This window comes from Arachis stenosperma, chromosome 6 (assembly GCF_014773155.1).
Source record: "Arachis stenosperma cultivar V10309 chromosome 6, arast.V10309.gnm1.PFL2, whole genome shotgun sequence".
In the NCBI taxonomy this organism is placed as follows: domain Eukaryota; kingdom Viridiplantae; phylum Streptophyta; class Magnoliopsida; order Fabales; family Fabaceae; genus Arachis; species Arachis stenosperma.
Window position 1 is genome coordinate 143,456,481 of NC_080382.1, and position 15,399 is coordinate 143,471,879.

The 15,399-nt window shown below is 33.4% G+C and overlaps 1 protein-coding gene and 1 pseudogene across 1 annotated transcript; one reads left to right on the forward strand and one right to left on the reverse strand.

The window, feature by feature from the left end:
• Nucleotides 1-518: 518 nt before the first annotated feature.
• On the reverse strand, nucleotides 519-7,028 carry LOC130934897 (S-type anion channel SLAH3-like; annotated as a pseudogene).
• Nucleotides 7,029-8,845: 1,817 nt separating this feature from the next.
• Nucleotides 8,846-15,128, forward strand: LOC130932432 (70 kDa peptidyl-prolyl isomerase-like). The gene is made up of 13 exons (XM_057861755.1): nucleotides 8,846-9,226; nucleotides 9,559-9,645; nucleotides 9,959-10,192; nucleotides 10,375-10,455; nucleotides 10,553-10,633; nucleotides 11,314-11,508; nucleotides 12,403-12,492; nucleotides 12,618-12,793; nucleotides 13,047-13,169; nucleotides 13,260-13,406; nucleotides 13,991-14,118; nucleotides 14,206-14,326; nucleotides 14,701-15,128. The coding sequence occupies exons 1-13, from the start codon at nucleotides 9,034-9,036 to the stop codon at nucleotides 14,818-14,820; spliced, it is 1,776 nt and encodes a 591-aa protein (XP_057717738.1). The 5' UTR covers nucleotides 8,846-9,033; the 3' UTR covers nucleotides 14,821-15,128.
• The last annotated feature ends 271 nt before the right edge of the window (nucleotides 15,129-15,399 follow it).

The window sequence follows — 15,399 nt, forward strand, 5'->3', positions numbered from 1 at the left end:
TGGGTACTTACTTTTCCAAAATATTGATTCTGGTCAAAGATATTAGCCTACTTCTTTCTTTTAACATAGTAACAATGCTTCTAGATAAAGTGAGAAAAAGGAAAAGAGAAAGAGGTTTTCTTTTTCTTTTATTTGTTTCATCAGTTCATTACAAAACCAAGAAGATGCACAGGATTTTGTTGTGCTCAATCTTTAATTATTTGTAAGTCCTTAAACGAATTTATTATTATTAGAGAAAAGGACAAATTAGTCCCTGACCTTTTAACCCGCGAATATTTTTGTCCCTAACCATTAGAAAATACTTTTAAGTCCCTGACGTCCCTAAAAATTAGACGGATCAGTCCCTCCATCCATAAGTCACCGTCAGACCCGACGGAAAAGGCTGATCTGGCTCCCTCTCTGCTTACCTGGCTTAACGGTGTTCCCACGTGGCACGTTAATGGGATGGAGCTTTTGAAAAAGGGACACATAAGTCCCTGTCACTCAAAACGACGTCGTTTTGTGTGCTGCCCTAATCTTCAAATTCCTTTGGGTTGTTCGATTATGGTGGTGCCCTGAATCTTAGCCCAAGCCATTGAAGCAACACTAGGTGCAGCCACAAACAGAAAGAACACTGGATGCAACTCCTTAGGGAGTGTCTCATTTATTGGAAGTCTCTGATACAGAATCACAAACAAGATAGTGTAATGAGCCAAACCAATAGCAAAGAAGAAAATAGGCCCTTCTTTCAGTCCCATTGTTGCACCAAGCAATGCTCCAACAAAGTTTCCAACAACTAAAAGATGGTTTGATGGGTTTGCAACCTTTGATAGCCTCCTTTGGCCTCCAGACATCCACTGTCCATAGATCTTAAGCTCAAGGCAGAAAATTGGTGTCATTAGAATGTACCAAAGTGAATGATGAAGGCTCTTTGTGATTGATGGTGGAACATCAAGAGCCAAGAACAAAAGGGCTATCCAGGGTGCAAAAAAGAAGTTAACACAGATAGCAGGAAAACAAGATAGCATGTTAGAACCAATCCATAATAAGTAAATTATTTAGACCTTCAACGAGTTAAATATGATCTTGTTCACTTGTGCAAAGTAAATTTAAGTCTAGATTTTATTGCATCACAAGTCTATTATGTATGAAATATGATGGCTAATTTCAGATTACCCAAAATTGGAGTTTTAATAACTATTTTGGATCTGGAATAAGGCTACCACATACATACCTTTAGTGTTTCCAATTCTGGTCCTTCCAATGCATTGAAATATCGATCAACCGGTACAGGCCTTTCAGTGTTCTTGACATTGTTGTTGTTGTTATTATTGTTTTCTTCTTCTCCAGTATGTCTGGGTGACTTCCCTCTAAGCATTGATATCTGTCTCTCAAGTGTTCCAGTTCATGTTTTGAAGGAATCAAATCTCTTATCCCTAAAGGCTCTGATGCCAGGATGGTTTGGAAGTTCTGCTCCATGAGGTGATGAATCAGTAGGGTGCACATAGGCCTTTGGCATTGGTTGAGAGTAATATTTTGATTACTGTGGAGACTTAGAATCTGCATCAACTGCAGAAACCGGAACACCGTCTCTACCAACTTCATCACTGAAAAAAACCATGTTGGTTTCATGTGGCAGAGCCTCTTCACAGGTTAGTGGCATGCTGACTGAAACAGATTGCTTCCTTTGGTGATTGATCACCACAGCTTCATCACCTTGTCTTTCTATTGATGTTAATTCACTTTCCTCATAGGATTATGCTTGCACAAAATAATATAAGTGGCAAAGTCCCTAGTAATTTTACTGAATTGAAATCACTGAATTTGTTGGATTTGAGTATAACAATTTTGAGCCTCCATTGCCAAAGTTCAATAATGGTATGAAGGTTGTTATTGATGGCAACCCTCTTTTTGTTGATCAACATGGAAACAGTCCCTCACCTATTAGTAGTCCACAACCTTCACCCCGGAATCTGGCATCACCACGGCCTCGGCTCTCTCTGCCACCAAAACCAAAACCAACACCCTCGGATATGCCGCCTTCCCCTGCTCCGGTTCAAAGATCAAATGGCTCGAAAAGATCAAAATTGGTAGTATTACTTGTTGGTGTTGGAATCTAGGAGATGGAACGAAGATAGCAGTGAAGAACTAAAACACACTGTGATCATCATAAACAAACAACCAGCCACCACCATAAACGAACAACCCAAAGGAATTTGAAGATTAGGACAGCACACAAAACGACGTCGTTTTGAGTGATAGGGACTTGTGTGTCCCTTTTTCAAAAGCTCCATCCACGTAAGCAGAGGGGGAGCCAGGTCAGCCTTTTTCGTCGGGTCTGACGGTGATTTATAGACGGAGGAACTGATCCGTCTAATTTTTAGGGACGTCAGGGACTTAAAAGTATTTTTCAATGGTCAGAGACAAAAATGTCCGCAGATTAAAAGGTCAGGGACTAATTTGTCTTTTTCTCTTATTATTATTATTGTTGTTGTTGTTGTTGTTGTTGTTGTTGTTGTTGTTGTTGTTGTTGTTTATGTCGGTCAATAAATAAAAATCAGGCCTAATAAATTAAAAGGCCCATTAATAAAGTAGCTCCCGGACCTCTTTAAGGAGGTCGGACTCCCACAAAGAGGTCCAGTTCTATTTGACTTAACAAGTAACTGCCTCCGAATATCTCTTCGCTACATCTAGAAGGGAGGTCTTAACAAACTCCCAAAATAAAGAAAACGCTTATCCATCAGAAATGATGAAACTGCCCAAGAAAAGTGGTTATTAACTCTACTATAAATATACTAGCACCTCCCAAGTATAACTCATGTTCTCATCTACAAAAAATATGCTCAAAGTCCTTACTAATTTAAGTATCAGAGTCTCTTGCAGGTACCACCCCACCTCCACACGAGGAACTCGGACAAGCGGCACTTTGGCATCAACAAGTCGAACGCTGCCACACAAAGGAATTTGGACCTCACGTTCAGGCCCAAACGAACGTTTCAGGTAACCTTCGAAACATTGGTGCCGTTGCCGGAGACCTGGAGTACGCTGCCTGACCAATGACGAATCATGAACGCAAAGACGACCATACAGCATCTGAATCTAAGCAAAAAGCTCAACCACAAGACCCTCCACTCGCGCTTCCTCCTCTACCACAACACCAAGGGCCTCACGGGGAAGGAACCTCAGGACAACACCGAGGCCCTCACGGAGAAGGGATTTTGGAAAGTACTGACTATACACAATTAATACTTAGGGTGGATGGCCCCTATAGTCAACCACCTAAAATTTGACGTACTCCCCAAAGATGAAAAGAAACTTGTGAAAGAAGTATAAAACTATACATTGGTTCACAATATCCTATACAAAAGAGGAATCTCAACACCCCTCTTAAAGTGCATCCCGACCTCCAGCACAAAGAAGGTCTTAGGCAGTATTTGGTTAGTGTCTTTTAGACATAAAGACAGAAACACAAATACATAGAGATACATAGACACAAAATACACAAATTTTTTTATTATGTTTGGTCATAGTGTACAAGACACACTTATCTAAATCAAATATCATTTTTGTCCCTATATTATATCCACCACTGTCATCATGGCTTTCCACCACCACCATTGATTTTTGGACAATCCAAATTACTATCATCAACGTCTCTAATTCATAAGCAATTCAATAATTAAAAAAAATTAAACAAAAAATAAAAAATGAAAAGAAAATGAGAAGGAGGCAGCAATTGGACTTTCTTGTGCTCCATTACCATTATCATAAAATACAAATTTTTAAGAAAAAGTGGTGGTTCATTTTGTGTAACTTTTTTTCATCATCCAAACTCATTGTCGCCATGGCTGGAGAAGAGGCAGATCTGAAAGCAGCACGATCTGAAAAACATGAAGGCAGAAGCACATGGAAGAGGCAGATAGAAGAGCACATACAGATCTGGAGATGAAGTGAGGGAAGCATCGACACGAAGACCAGATCTACCCTCTCGAGCGTGAAAAAGAAGAGGATGTATAGAAGAAGAAAGAAGAACATAAGAGAGAAGAGAAAAAGATGATGATGACGATTAAATCTGCTATATAGGGGCATGAAGAAGAAGATGAAAGAAGAACAGAAAGAGGAAGAGAAAAGGGATTAGAAAAGAAGAGAGAGTGCTAATAGTATAGGATAAGTATGGAATTTTCAAAAAATAATAAGGATAGAATTGTCCAAAACTTTAATTCAATCTATGTCTCAAGCCAAAAATTCGTATCTCAACATTTTGAGAAGACACAAAATACATGTTTTTTATAGGTAACTATGTGTAACAGTATCTTAAAAAAATTGTGCCTCAACAAACAAACAATGAACATATACTACCGTGTCCATGTCTCTTGTGGACATAGAAAATAACCAAACGGTGTCTTAGAGAACGTACATAGTAATATATGCAGAAACCATCTAAGGGTTCGGTCACTTGTCGAAAAAAGAAAAAAAAAATCTCAATCCCATGAAAAGTAAAAGCAGAATAATTACCAATTGAATCATTTTACACAGTTTTTTAAGAAATTAATTTTTATTGTCTAATAAAATGAAATCTTTTTCATAAATCACAATCATCTAATTTTGTCTGTTTCTCAAATATTAAGATCCTCTAAAATGAAAAAATTAGTAAAGTGATAAAATGAATTAATCACTCTTAAATTAAAATAGTAAGATACACATTTTATGAAGTTACAAAATCAATAATGATTAATCCTAACTTTATTGTTTTATCAACTTTTTTATTTTAAAAAATTTAAATTTATTTTTTAATGACTATTTATATAAAAAATAATTATTTTTACTTATATGAGGTGATGTGAAAATTAAATCCTTTTTAAAAAATACTAAAAAAAGGAATAAATACCTACAATATTTTTTAATCTTATAAAACAACCAATTCTTACTTAGTAATTAGCAAAATGTCTTAGAAAGATAAATGATAAATCATTCCCCAATTACCCCGATAAGAATTTAAGTGAACAGCAAACATGGAGATTACAAATTAGTGTTATAAACAATTCAAAAATTCAAATAACTCAAACATGGGAAGAGAGCTTGTGCTCGTGAGTTTACTGCCCTCAATTGCGGAGGGTGGTTATTGTTATGCGTACTAAAAAAAATACAAAATAATTTATATTCGTAGCTAATTACAAAAATAACATTGATTTATGTAGGTTAGCACACAAATCAGACACTTGTCTAACGCTAAAGGTTTATGGCAGATTAATTAAATTATTGATAGGGACTACTAAGAAAAATTTCCAGAAAACATGGTGCAGTTTGAAAGCATGTTTTAGCGAGAAAAAGGTAAATCTGACTTCTAACATATGACACTTGCAAACAATTGAAAAAGCATTCTATACCAATGTGGTTTCAAATAATATAAAGTGGTAAAATTTGGATACAAGACATAAATACAGTCATTAACCGCAAATGGTATAGGTTAACACTAATATGTGATAATAGTAATATATCAAAACTAAAAACATCACTTATGAAATTGGAATCTAAGAAAATGAGTGAGTGGAGAAAATCCAAAGGGGAAAAAATGGGAAAGCTCAACATATCATTCCAATCTCAATTTCAAAAACGTCACTAGTGCAGGACTCTATATTGTGACATTTAAGGTAATAAGGCTAAATACACTGCCAAGGTTGTTTAACCTATGCTTATAATTTTATATCCTATGCTCATAATTGATTACTATGATTATTTGTTATCAGAATATAATTTCACACAGTTTTTCACTGTCAATTAACTTAGGTCAATAGTGAATGAAAACGCTTAGTGCTGTAAAAAAAAAATCTGAGCTCTTTCAACATGTGCAAATTATTTTGGTATTGTTTGTATCAATGAGACATAATTATTCATATATTTTTATTTAATAGTTTAAATCTTTTAGGTTAAATAATTTTATAATATAATATTAAAATTTTTATAATTAAAAAAGACTATTACATGAGAGACGTATTATATATAATCATTTATGCATGTCTAGTTTATTTTTTTGGGTTAAATGATTTTACAACAATACTAATAAAAATTATTAAATAGTTGAAAAAAAATAAAAAAGAGTTCAATAAATACATTTTTTTATTTGGAGAAAAATATATTTTTTATTTATTTCTGAAAATATAATGACAATTTCAAGAAGGTTGATCACTTTATAGGTAACTTAATAAAATTGGATACCATATAAAATTTAATTAATGTTAAAATAATGCTTAAAAAGATCACAAATGAAGTAAATAATTTTTTTATATAATCATACATAATAATAAAATTATATACCAAATAAAATTTAGTTACGTTATAATAATGCTTAAAAAGACAAATTAAGTAAATAAAAAATTATATTAATATAATCATATAAGCATAAATATATTTAAACATTTTAAAAATTTACTTAATTCTTTTTATATTACTTCAAAAGACTAATATTTATGAATTGAACCATCAACTATGCTTTTGTCTCAAACTCCTAATTATAGATTTGCCATTTTTTTTATCATCAAATATTTGGTGCTTGATGAATGAGATTCAAAACTTAATTTGTTGGTTTTCTTCAACACTCCACTTATTATATATATATATATATATATATATATATTGTGCGCGCGCCCGCGGTTTTTTCATTTACAGGATTAAATTCGTAATAAATTTTTTTTTGCATCTAATAAACATTAAATACATGTAAAATAATTTTAGAAAATGGGAGAAAGACGGACACTTATTATATATTTATTCTATGTTTCAATTCATATTTTTTTAATAGATGAAGAGTTTGGATATGATGTGAAACTGTAAATTAGATCCTTACAATAATAATAATAATAAAGTATATATTTAAGTATATATTATATATAGGTGTTTATATATATATATATATATATATATATATATATATATATATGTTTAAATATATCATAAATATTGATTATTAATCACTTGCTACCTCTATTCTTCTCGGGAACCTTCACCACATATGTAGTACTATGTGCTTTCACAATAGTATTTGTTTCCATTTGGGTCCCTGAGATAAAGGGAAAAACTCTTAAAAGAAATCCAAAGGTCTTTTAGATGAAAGTTTCTTCTTTTGTGGCAGCAATTTTGTATTATTATTATTGTTATTGTTCTATTATTATTTGATTTACGGATGAATTCCTCATTGTAATCCTGTATTGGCAAGTTCATTAAAATTTTGTGTGAATTGGCTATGTTCATATTATTCAACATGTGCTGATGCTCCTCTATGAAAAATGACAGTTAATACTCATTAGTTTAATTCATTTTTCTGTATTTTGATTTCAATGAAAAATGGTAGCCAAATTAGTATTGTGCATGAATTGCAAATAGTTTCACGGGATCTTAAGTTTAAACCTCATTGCAACTTATGCAATAAAATAAAAGAAAACAAATAAATTTATATATTATTTTTAACACCAATATTTTTTTAATAATTAATGTGTTTTTTTTAATTAAAAAAATGTCAAAAGTATTTAGTGTATAAATATTGTTATTGAAAAATTTAAATAAATAAATTAAACTATAATCAAACAACATTATTTACTATTAAAAGTCAAACTAGTTGATTTTGGATAGACCCTAATCCAATTAGATGTTTAATAATCAATATACATAAAATCAGACCAAAATTTAAGTCTTTTTAAGTGTTGTTTTTTAATGCAGTTATGATTCAAATAAGATGTTAAAAAGATAGGACAAAGTTCTCTAGAGATTATTAACAACACATATGAATGTAAACAACTAAACATAATATACACTTTTATGTTGATAATGCATTGAAATTATGCAAAATGCAGAGTTTTTTTTTTAAGTATTAAGACGGGCATAAGTCCAAAAAAGAGATGTAATTATAAACTAAGCAGGATAAAAAAAATCTCTTTTTTATGGCCAGCTAAAATGCTCATAGTGTCCTAAAAGTAGAGACTAGCTTCTAAATCTAAACTCTTTCGTGCTAAACAATCAGCACATATATTGTCATTTCTATAAATATGTACAAAAAAAAGTCTCCCAATTGCTTGACTTCCAATTATGAATGTTTCTAATAAGGGCACCAAGTTTCTATTACTGTTAACAATAAATACAATCTCACTAAGTTATGAATAATATTTTTGCAAATTTTTATTTATGATTGTGTTTAATAAAAGTGTTTTGTGGATGTGTTTAATAAAAATATCTTTTTTTTATAGTTGTGTTTAATAAAAATATCTTTATATATATATATATATATATTTTTTTTTTGAATTTTTTTGGTGACTGAACATAACACAAAAAAGACCTAAAAAAAAGAGTAGTACTTCTCTCTAATAATAATGTCTAAATTATTAGGAGGCAGAAACCACTTTAAATACACCTGCTTGTTTAAAACAGCAGTCTTAGCCATTAAATCAGCCGTTCTGTTTGCTGTTCGCTGGATGAGCACTAAAGTAGCTGTCCAATTGCGCTGGAGCATCTCTTTGATTTTGTCAAGTAGATCAGAGTCATTCCTAATCATGCTGGTTGTGCCTCGCGAAACAAAAAGAAACACATCAAAATTATCATTTCACATATAACCTATTTGCACTCGCAATCCCAAGCCATAACAAGCTCTCTCCAAATAGCATGAAACTCACAACAGAAAACACTAAAAAGAAGTATACTGACAGAACAACCTTTTATCCAAATATATATTTTTTGAATATATCTCTTTATATATGTGTTTAAAATATAATAATTAATTATTATTGATAATAAATTGACAGATAATTATTGGTACCCTATACTTTTTCTATATAACACCAATACTATCGCTGACCACATATTACCATAACACACTCGCCTTGTTTCACTCTCTGACATTAAAATTACGGAATTACCCTTATCTTCTTCTTCTTCTTCTCCTTCTTCAAAACTATCCTTCCAGAAACACTCACACACAACACTGTCTCCACTACAAACATACCATAAAATAAACAAATTAAATTAAAATAAATAAAATAACCTGAGGCGGTTTCCGGCAGCGGAGCGATGGCGGTGTTATCGGAGATAAACGACGGCGACGAGGAGAAAGAGCTGGACGAGGAGCCCGGCGAGGTGATCGAATCGGCGCCGCCGCAGAAGGTTGGCGAAGAGAGGGAACTCGGTAACTATGGACTGAAGAAGAAGCTCATCAAGCGCGGAATCGGTTGGGAAACTCCTGAGCTCAACGATGAAGTCACTGGTACGTGTATAATTACATTTCCACCCTTCCAGCTAAAACGCATGCTCAGAAAAATCTTTCTGTATTTTCTTTCTTATGTTGTTATGGATGGAGAACGATGTAATGTAGGGTGCGTTTGTTTCAGCTTTTGAAAAAGAAAAAAAAGAGAAAGGTGATTTTACATATAATTGAAGAAGTTGAGAATGTATGAAGCTGAAAATCAGATTTATTGTTTTTTTAATTAGGATTGTTTTTGAAAATCAGATTTTTCTGGCAAAATAAGCTGAAACAAGAACACTCTTAGTGGCAGTAGTTATTGTTAATAATAAAAAATGCTTAATGTTTGAATGCAGTGCACTATGTTGGGACTTTGGAAGATGGAACCAAGTTTGATTCCAGTAGGGATAAAGATCAACCTATAAAGTTCACTCTTGGTCAAGGTATTTATTAAAGCAAGTACTGCTTGTTTTTTTATGCCTTGTTTTTCTTGAACATTCAATACATGAGTAAATAAATTTTTGTCTGGTGGTAAAGAAGCTCAGTTTGTCATATGAGGATGCAATTTAAGTTCGAATTTTAGTTTACAGTTTTTAATAGGTACATTCAGTGAAAAAGAATGAGAGTAAAAACTTGTTTTAATTTAAAGAAAATAAAAAAAATATCAAATTTTGGTGTAGGCTGTTTGGATTAGATGTTAAGGAATGTAAGATTAAAAAATAACTAGTTTCTCATTTTGTTGATGGGGTTTGATAGGTGAACTGGCTGCTGGATTGGATCATGGAATAATCACCATGAAGAAGGGGGAGGTAGCTTTGTTCACAATACCTGATGAGTCGGGTGTTTCATCGGCCAACTCCAAGCAGTTTGAGGTGGAGCTCATTTCGTGGATCAAAGTGGTGGATGTTTGCAGAGATGGTGGGATTATCAAGAAAATTATGGAGAAGGGGGTTGGGGATGAGCGACCCCGTGATCCAGATGAAGTCCTTGGTATTCTTACAGCTGCTTATGCATATTTTTTTCTTACTGTCAGTTGAACATGTTGACAAGTTGAGACCTACGTACATTTTGCATTTTCTGTTGCTGCTGCATATCTCTTTTGGTCTCATGGCCTGCTTCAGAAATGAAGATTTTGTTGACTCACATGTTTCCTCATTCTTTTATTACTGCAGTGAAGTATCGGATGGCACTAGCTGATGACACTATTGTTGCTGAAACACCAGAAGGAGGAGTTGAATTTCATGTTAAGGATGGTATATTTATTGAATTATTCAGAATAAACTGTGGTATAATTCCATTTTTTCATCTTATAGTGTGAGTGACCAATTATTGTTCCTGGTGAACCCTAAGGTCATCTTCTTCCGGGATTGCCAAGAGTAATCATGACTATGACAAAGGGAGAGAAGGCTCAATTAATTGTTCAACCCCACTGTATGTCTCCTGGTCTTATAATCCACCTTCTATATCCTTTTTCACAATCTTTCTAGTATCAAAATGAGGTGTATCACATTTCCTTATATTCTGTCATCGAGTCAAGTTACATGAATCTTTGGACTCAACTTACTTTGACTGAAATGAAAATGTTGTAGCAATCTTCATTATCCATTGGGATGTTTCTGCATAAACAGCATAGTTGTAGTTAATTTATGTTTCCCTAGGCACTTCGGGCTACTATAACATATTTGCCTTAATAGATTTTTTGGTTCATTTTCTGCAACAAATTAATGTTTATGCATCAATCATGAAGGTCAACTGAAAGTTAAAGCATTTTGTTTTTCTTTTGATTAAACGAATGCAAATAAACATCGCTTTCAGAAGACAAAAGATATTGCAGTTAACCCAGGCTGCTTGTTGCACCTTATGTTTGCAAGTTGCAACTATTAATCCCTCATTAATTGTACATATCTTTGTTCTGTAAAGTTGGATTCAGTCTGAATAACAATAACTAATGTTTATTGCATCTTACAAAATCTACTTCGTTATTAACTATTCATTCTTCTGTGGATGTCAAGCTGGAATTTCATCATTTTTCTTAGTTTTAGGTAACTTCCTGATCAATATCTGAAATAGTTAGTTGGGAATTGGAATTGTATTTCATATGGTGCCTGCAGATGCTTTTGGAGAGAAGGGGAGTGAAACTAGCAATGGAGTACATTCTGTTCCACCAAATTCAGTGCTGCATGTTAATATTGAATTGGTTTCTTTCAAGCCTGTCATAGATGTTACTGGTGACTCCAAGGTGCTTAAGAAAATTTTGAAAGAAGGAGAGGGTGCTTCCACAGCCAATGAGGGTGCAAATGTTACAGGTAAGAAAAGAACATGCATTTCATATTTAATCTCAGCTAGTACAACCATTTGTATTGGAGGGGGTGGTGCAAGTGAGCTTGGTTATGACGTATTTACACTAATAAGGTTTATCTTAATATTATGTTACAGGAAATTTTAAACCTGTAGTGGTGCAACTGAGTTTAATGATAACATATTTATAATAGTAAGGTTTATCTTCATATGATGCGACAAGAAATTTTAAAGCTATAGCCAAGATCTGATGTTTCATATTAAATATTCTCAGACTATTGATCCCCCTGAGCTTTCAAATGATGATCGTTGGCATCTCTCTATGTTAAAATCTTAGCATAATAGAAGTTTAAATATCATAAATTATGATTGCAAAGTTCAAAAATAAGCAAAATAATTAGCAACTAGTTCAGTTCATATATCTTCGATGCTTAAATTTGGTTGAGTTGTGGCTAGTTTCATGTTGACCATTCCTGAATGCAGTGTCACCTTAAATTATAGGAGACAAAGAGCACACAATTTTTGCCCATATTATCTGCCAATTCCGTTTCAGATTTACTTTAATGTCTAATTACTGCAAACAAAACAGCATCAAGGGAAATGTATTAACTTTTGCATCTAAACAGGATTAGAATAACAGCATAGTCATATTCAAATAAAAACGTGGATGCAATGATTGTAGTTGTGATCAATGACATGTTAATTGTTACCCAAACCTGGCATTTTTTCTAGTTGGCTTTCTAAGAACACATTTCTACCTACATCCATAAACTTCGTTTTTTCTTTCAAATTAAGAAGTTGTTGTACCTGTAATGTCATTTATTGCACAAATGAATGTAGAATCAGATACTGTAGTAGGGGAGTTGCTAAACTCATTTCTTTTGATAAAATCTCTGTGGCAGTCAGTTACACAGCAAAGTTAGAAGATGGAACTATATTTGAGAAAAGAGGAATTGATGAAACTCCTCCTTTGGAATTCATAACTGATGAAGGTGAGTGTATTCTTGTTGCGTCTTGGTTAAACTCTTTGACATGGCCGATTAAACTCTTTTACATGACCTATTGTTTATGGCATTTATTGAGTGATGATGCTAGTGTTTATAAATTGCTAGTGCAGAACAAGTGATTGTTGGTCTAGATCGAGCAGTGGTAACTATGAAGAAGGGTGAGAGAGCCATAATTAGCATACATCCTGATTATGCATTTGGAGATGTTGAAGTAAAACGAGACTTTGCCATCGTTCCACCAAGCTCACGTGTAGTCTATGATGTTGAAATGAAAGATTTCATCAAGGTAATGGAAAAAAAAAGGGTTGGTGTGGGTCTGCGTTTGTCCATTAAGGAGTTAAATATCTTGATGTTTTTTCTGTGGATTATGATGCAAACTAGTACCATGCGCTGTAAAATGGACAAAAAAAAAAAAAAAAACAAAGAAACCTGCAGTAACTTTAGTTTTGGATGCTGCGTGCAGCTTATCATTTACATAAATATGTTTGTCTGCCAATATTAGTTCATTTCAACTCTCTTAGATTCTATTTGATTGACAGGAGAAAGCACCCTGGGAATTGAAAAGTAACGAGAAAATTGATACAGCTAAAAGGAAGAAAGAAGAAGGCAATATGCTATTTAAAGGTTGCAAGTATGAGCGGGCAGCCAAGAAGTATGATAAGGTAGCTTGAATTGTGTTGGCATTGAGTTTTCAAGGTTTAGTAACCTCCTTTTACCTTCCTGGCTAATCAATGATACCTTGTTTCGCTCAGGCTGCTGATTATGTTAGTGAAGATGGATCGTTTGGGGATGATGAGGAAAAACAAGCTAAAGCACTAAGAGTGTCGTGCTGGTTGAATGGTGCAGCTTGTTGCCTTAAACTTAACGACTTTCCTGGAGCAATGAAGTTATGTTCACAGGTAAACAGCCAATTAAAGTCATGTGTAGGGATAAGATTTAAAGCTTTGTTATTCAGTGAGCAGATATCTATTTGAATAGTGAATAGGAAAAATGTGGGGGAGAGAAGTGATGACAAGTTGTATGCTTCTGGTAAAGCTAATAGAGAGGTACTTGCAACAAAAATAGTTCCAGTTAGAGTCCCAGTGTGCTATTTAGTAGACAGGTTCTGTGAATTGAATTTAGTTACTTGAAGTAAACTTCCCTTGCAAATTCTCTTCCAACTGTTGTATTGTCTGCTGGAAACTTGTGGAATTTTGGAAAGGAATACACTACTTTCTTAACTTCTAGTTTAATAATGACAGTGCTTAAACATAAATGACTGCCACAAGATGAGCATTAAGAATTGTTGGATTGGCACATAATGAATGCTGAACTCTGTATAAAATTGTTAATCAGAAATAAAATTTCATGATGAAACTTCACTGACCCTTGCATACCTCTGAGTTCAAATAAGGAGAAGGATCGATTAATATCTTTCCCCATTCAGCTTATCACGAGCCTTAGTTATAGAAGTTAATGTCTTACGTTTCTTACTTTTTATCAGGTGCTTGATGTTGAGATTTGCAACGTAAAAGCTTTATATAGACGAGCGCAAGCATATATAGAGACTGGAGATTTTCTGTTGGCAGATGTAGACATCAAGAAAGCTCTTGAGGTGGACCCACAAAATAGGTACTTATATAAGTGTTGATTGGAGTAAATTACCGCTTGATTGGAATGAAAGGTTCATAATGGGAGCATGTTTTTTTCATTTTCCAGGGAGGTAATGGTAATGAAGAAGAAATTAAAGCAACTTCAGGCTGAGAATGATAAGAAATATGCTAAGCTCTATGAAAACATGTTTGCGCATAAAGAAAAGGATTCATCTGTGGCAACAAAGGTGATTAGTGTTTGAACTTTGTTACTCATTTTTGCTTGTTTTTGAAATTTGGAGCTTGTATTGCCTGAAATCCCACTTGCTGAATGGTTGGAGGAAACTTGAGCACATCACATATTCACATCTAAGATTGAAGTAATCAACAAATACCATTTTAGAAAAAGAACTAACAATTGAAGCATGAATCTACTAGTTTAGGCTGTAGCCCAGATGAGGACCATGGATAAAATATTTTTTAACATTGCCTAGTTCTCATTTAAGGACTTGTATATAATTTCTTGGTTTTCTTTACCTTGTTATTAATCCTTGTTATTTGTCATTACTAAACACCCCCATAAACACTGTTTGTAACTGAAGTTCTTACCCTTCTGCATCAGAGATTGAAGGTTGAAAAAGAAGAGGACGAGAAGAAAAATGAAGAGGCCACGAAGATGGAAATGGACAAAGTTGCGGATAGTGCTGCTCCTTCTGTCGACGGTCTAATTGTGGATTCATAATGATATTTATGATATTCACATGTATAGTTCTTACAAAATTTTTTATTGCAATTCTAATATAAGTGGTAGATGGAATGCAAGATTCCAAGTTCAAATTAGATGGAAGTTTTAGACTTAGCTGATTTAGCAAACTCTAGTGAAACTAGATTAATTCACGATCATTTGTCTTGACTTCGTGCATGTACTTGAGTGTGAGCAGTTCGAACTCTTTGAATGTTATTCAAGTGGGTTTATATATCATGAGGTGACCAAATAAGAGTGAGGACCAATAGCTGAATAACATTTATAAGTTGGTTGAATGAGCCAAATATATTTTCTAATAGAAAAGCTAAGCATTCAAATCTTTTACTTAACTAAGTTTAACTAAGTTGAAATAATACATTTTAGATTTACGTGCTACTTTTATTTTAGCAGAAATAAAAATACATATAACTGAATTTGATGTACATGTTCTGCAATTTCTTCTCCTTTTTCTGCTCCTTCTTCTATGTCTTTTTCTCTTTCTCCTTTTTCTTCTTCCACATCATCAGTATCATCCTCTCTTCCAGTCTTCCTTTTCTCTGTTTTTCCCTCTCTGTT

Excerpts from the sequence above, each read along its gene's own strand:
- LOC130932432 (XM_057861755.1), top strand. The coding sequence starts at position 9,034 with ATGGCGGTGTTATCGGAGATAAACGACGGCGACGAGGAGAAAGAGCTG. Across the intron at positions 10,634-11,313 it reads ATTAATTGTTCAACCCCACT|ATGCTTTTGGAGAGAAGGGG; the intron begins GTATGTCTCCTG and ends TGGTGCCTGCAG. Across the intron at positions 13,170-13,259 it reads CAGCCAAGAAGTATGATAAG|GCTGCTGATTATGTTAGTGA; the intron begins GTAGCTTGAATT and ends TGTTTCGCTCAG.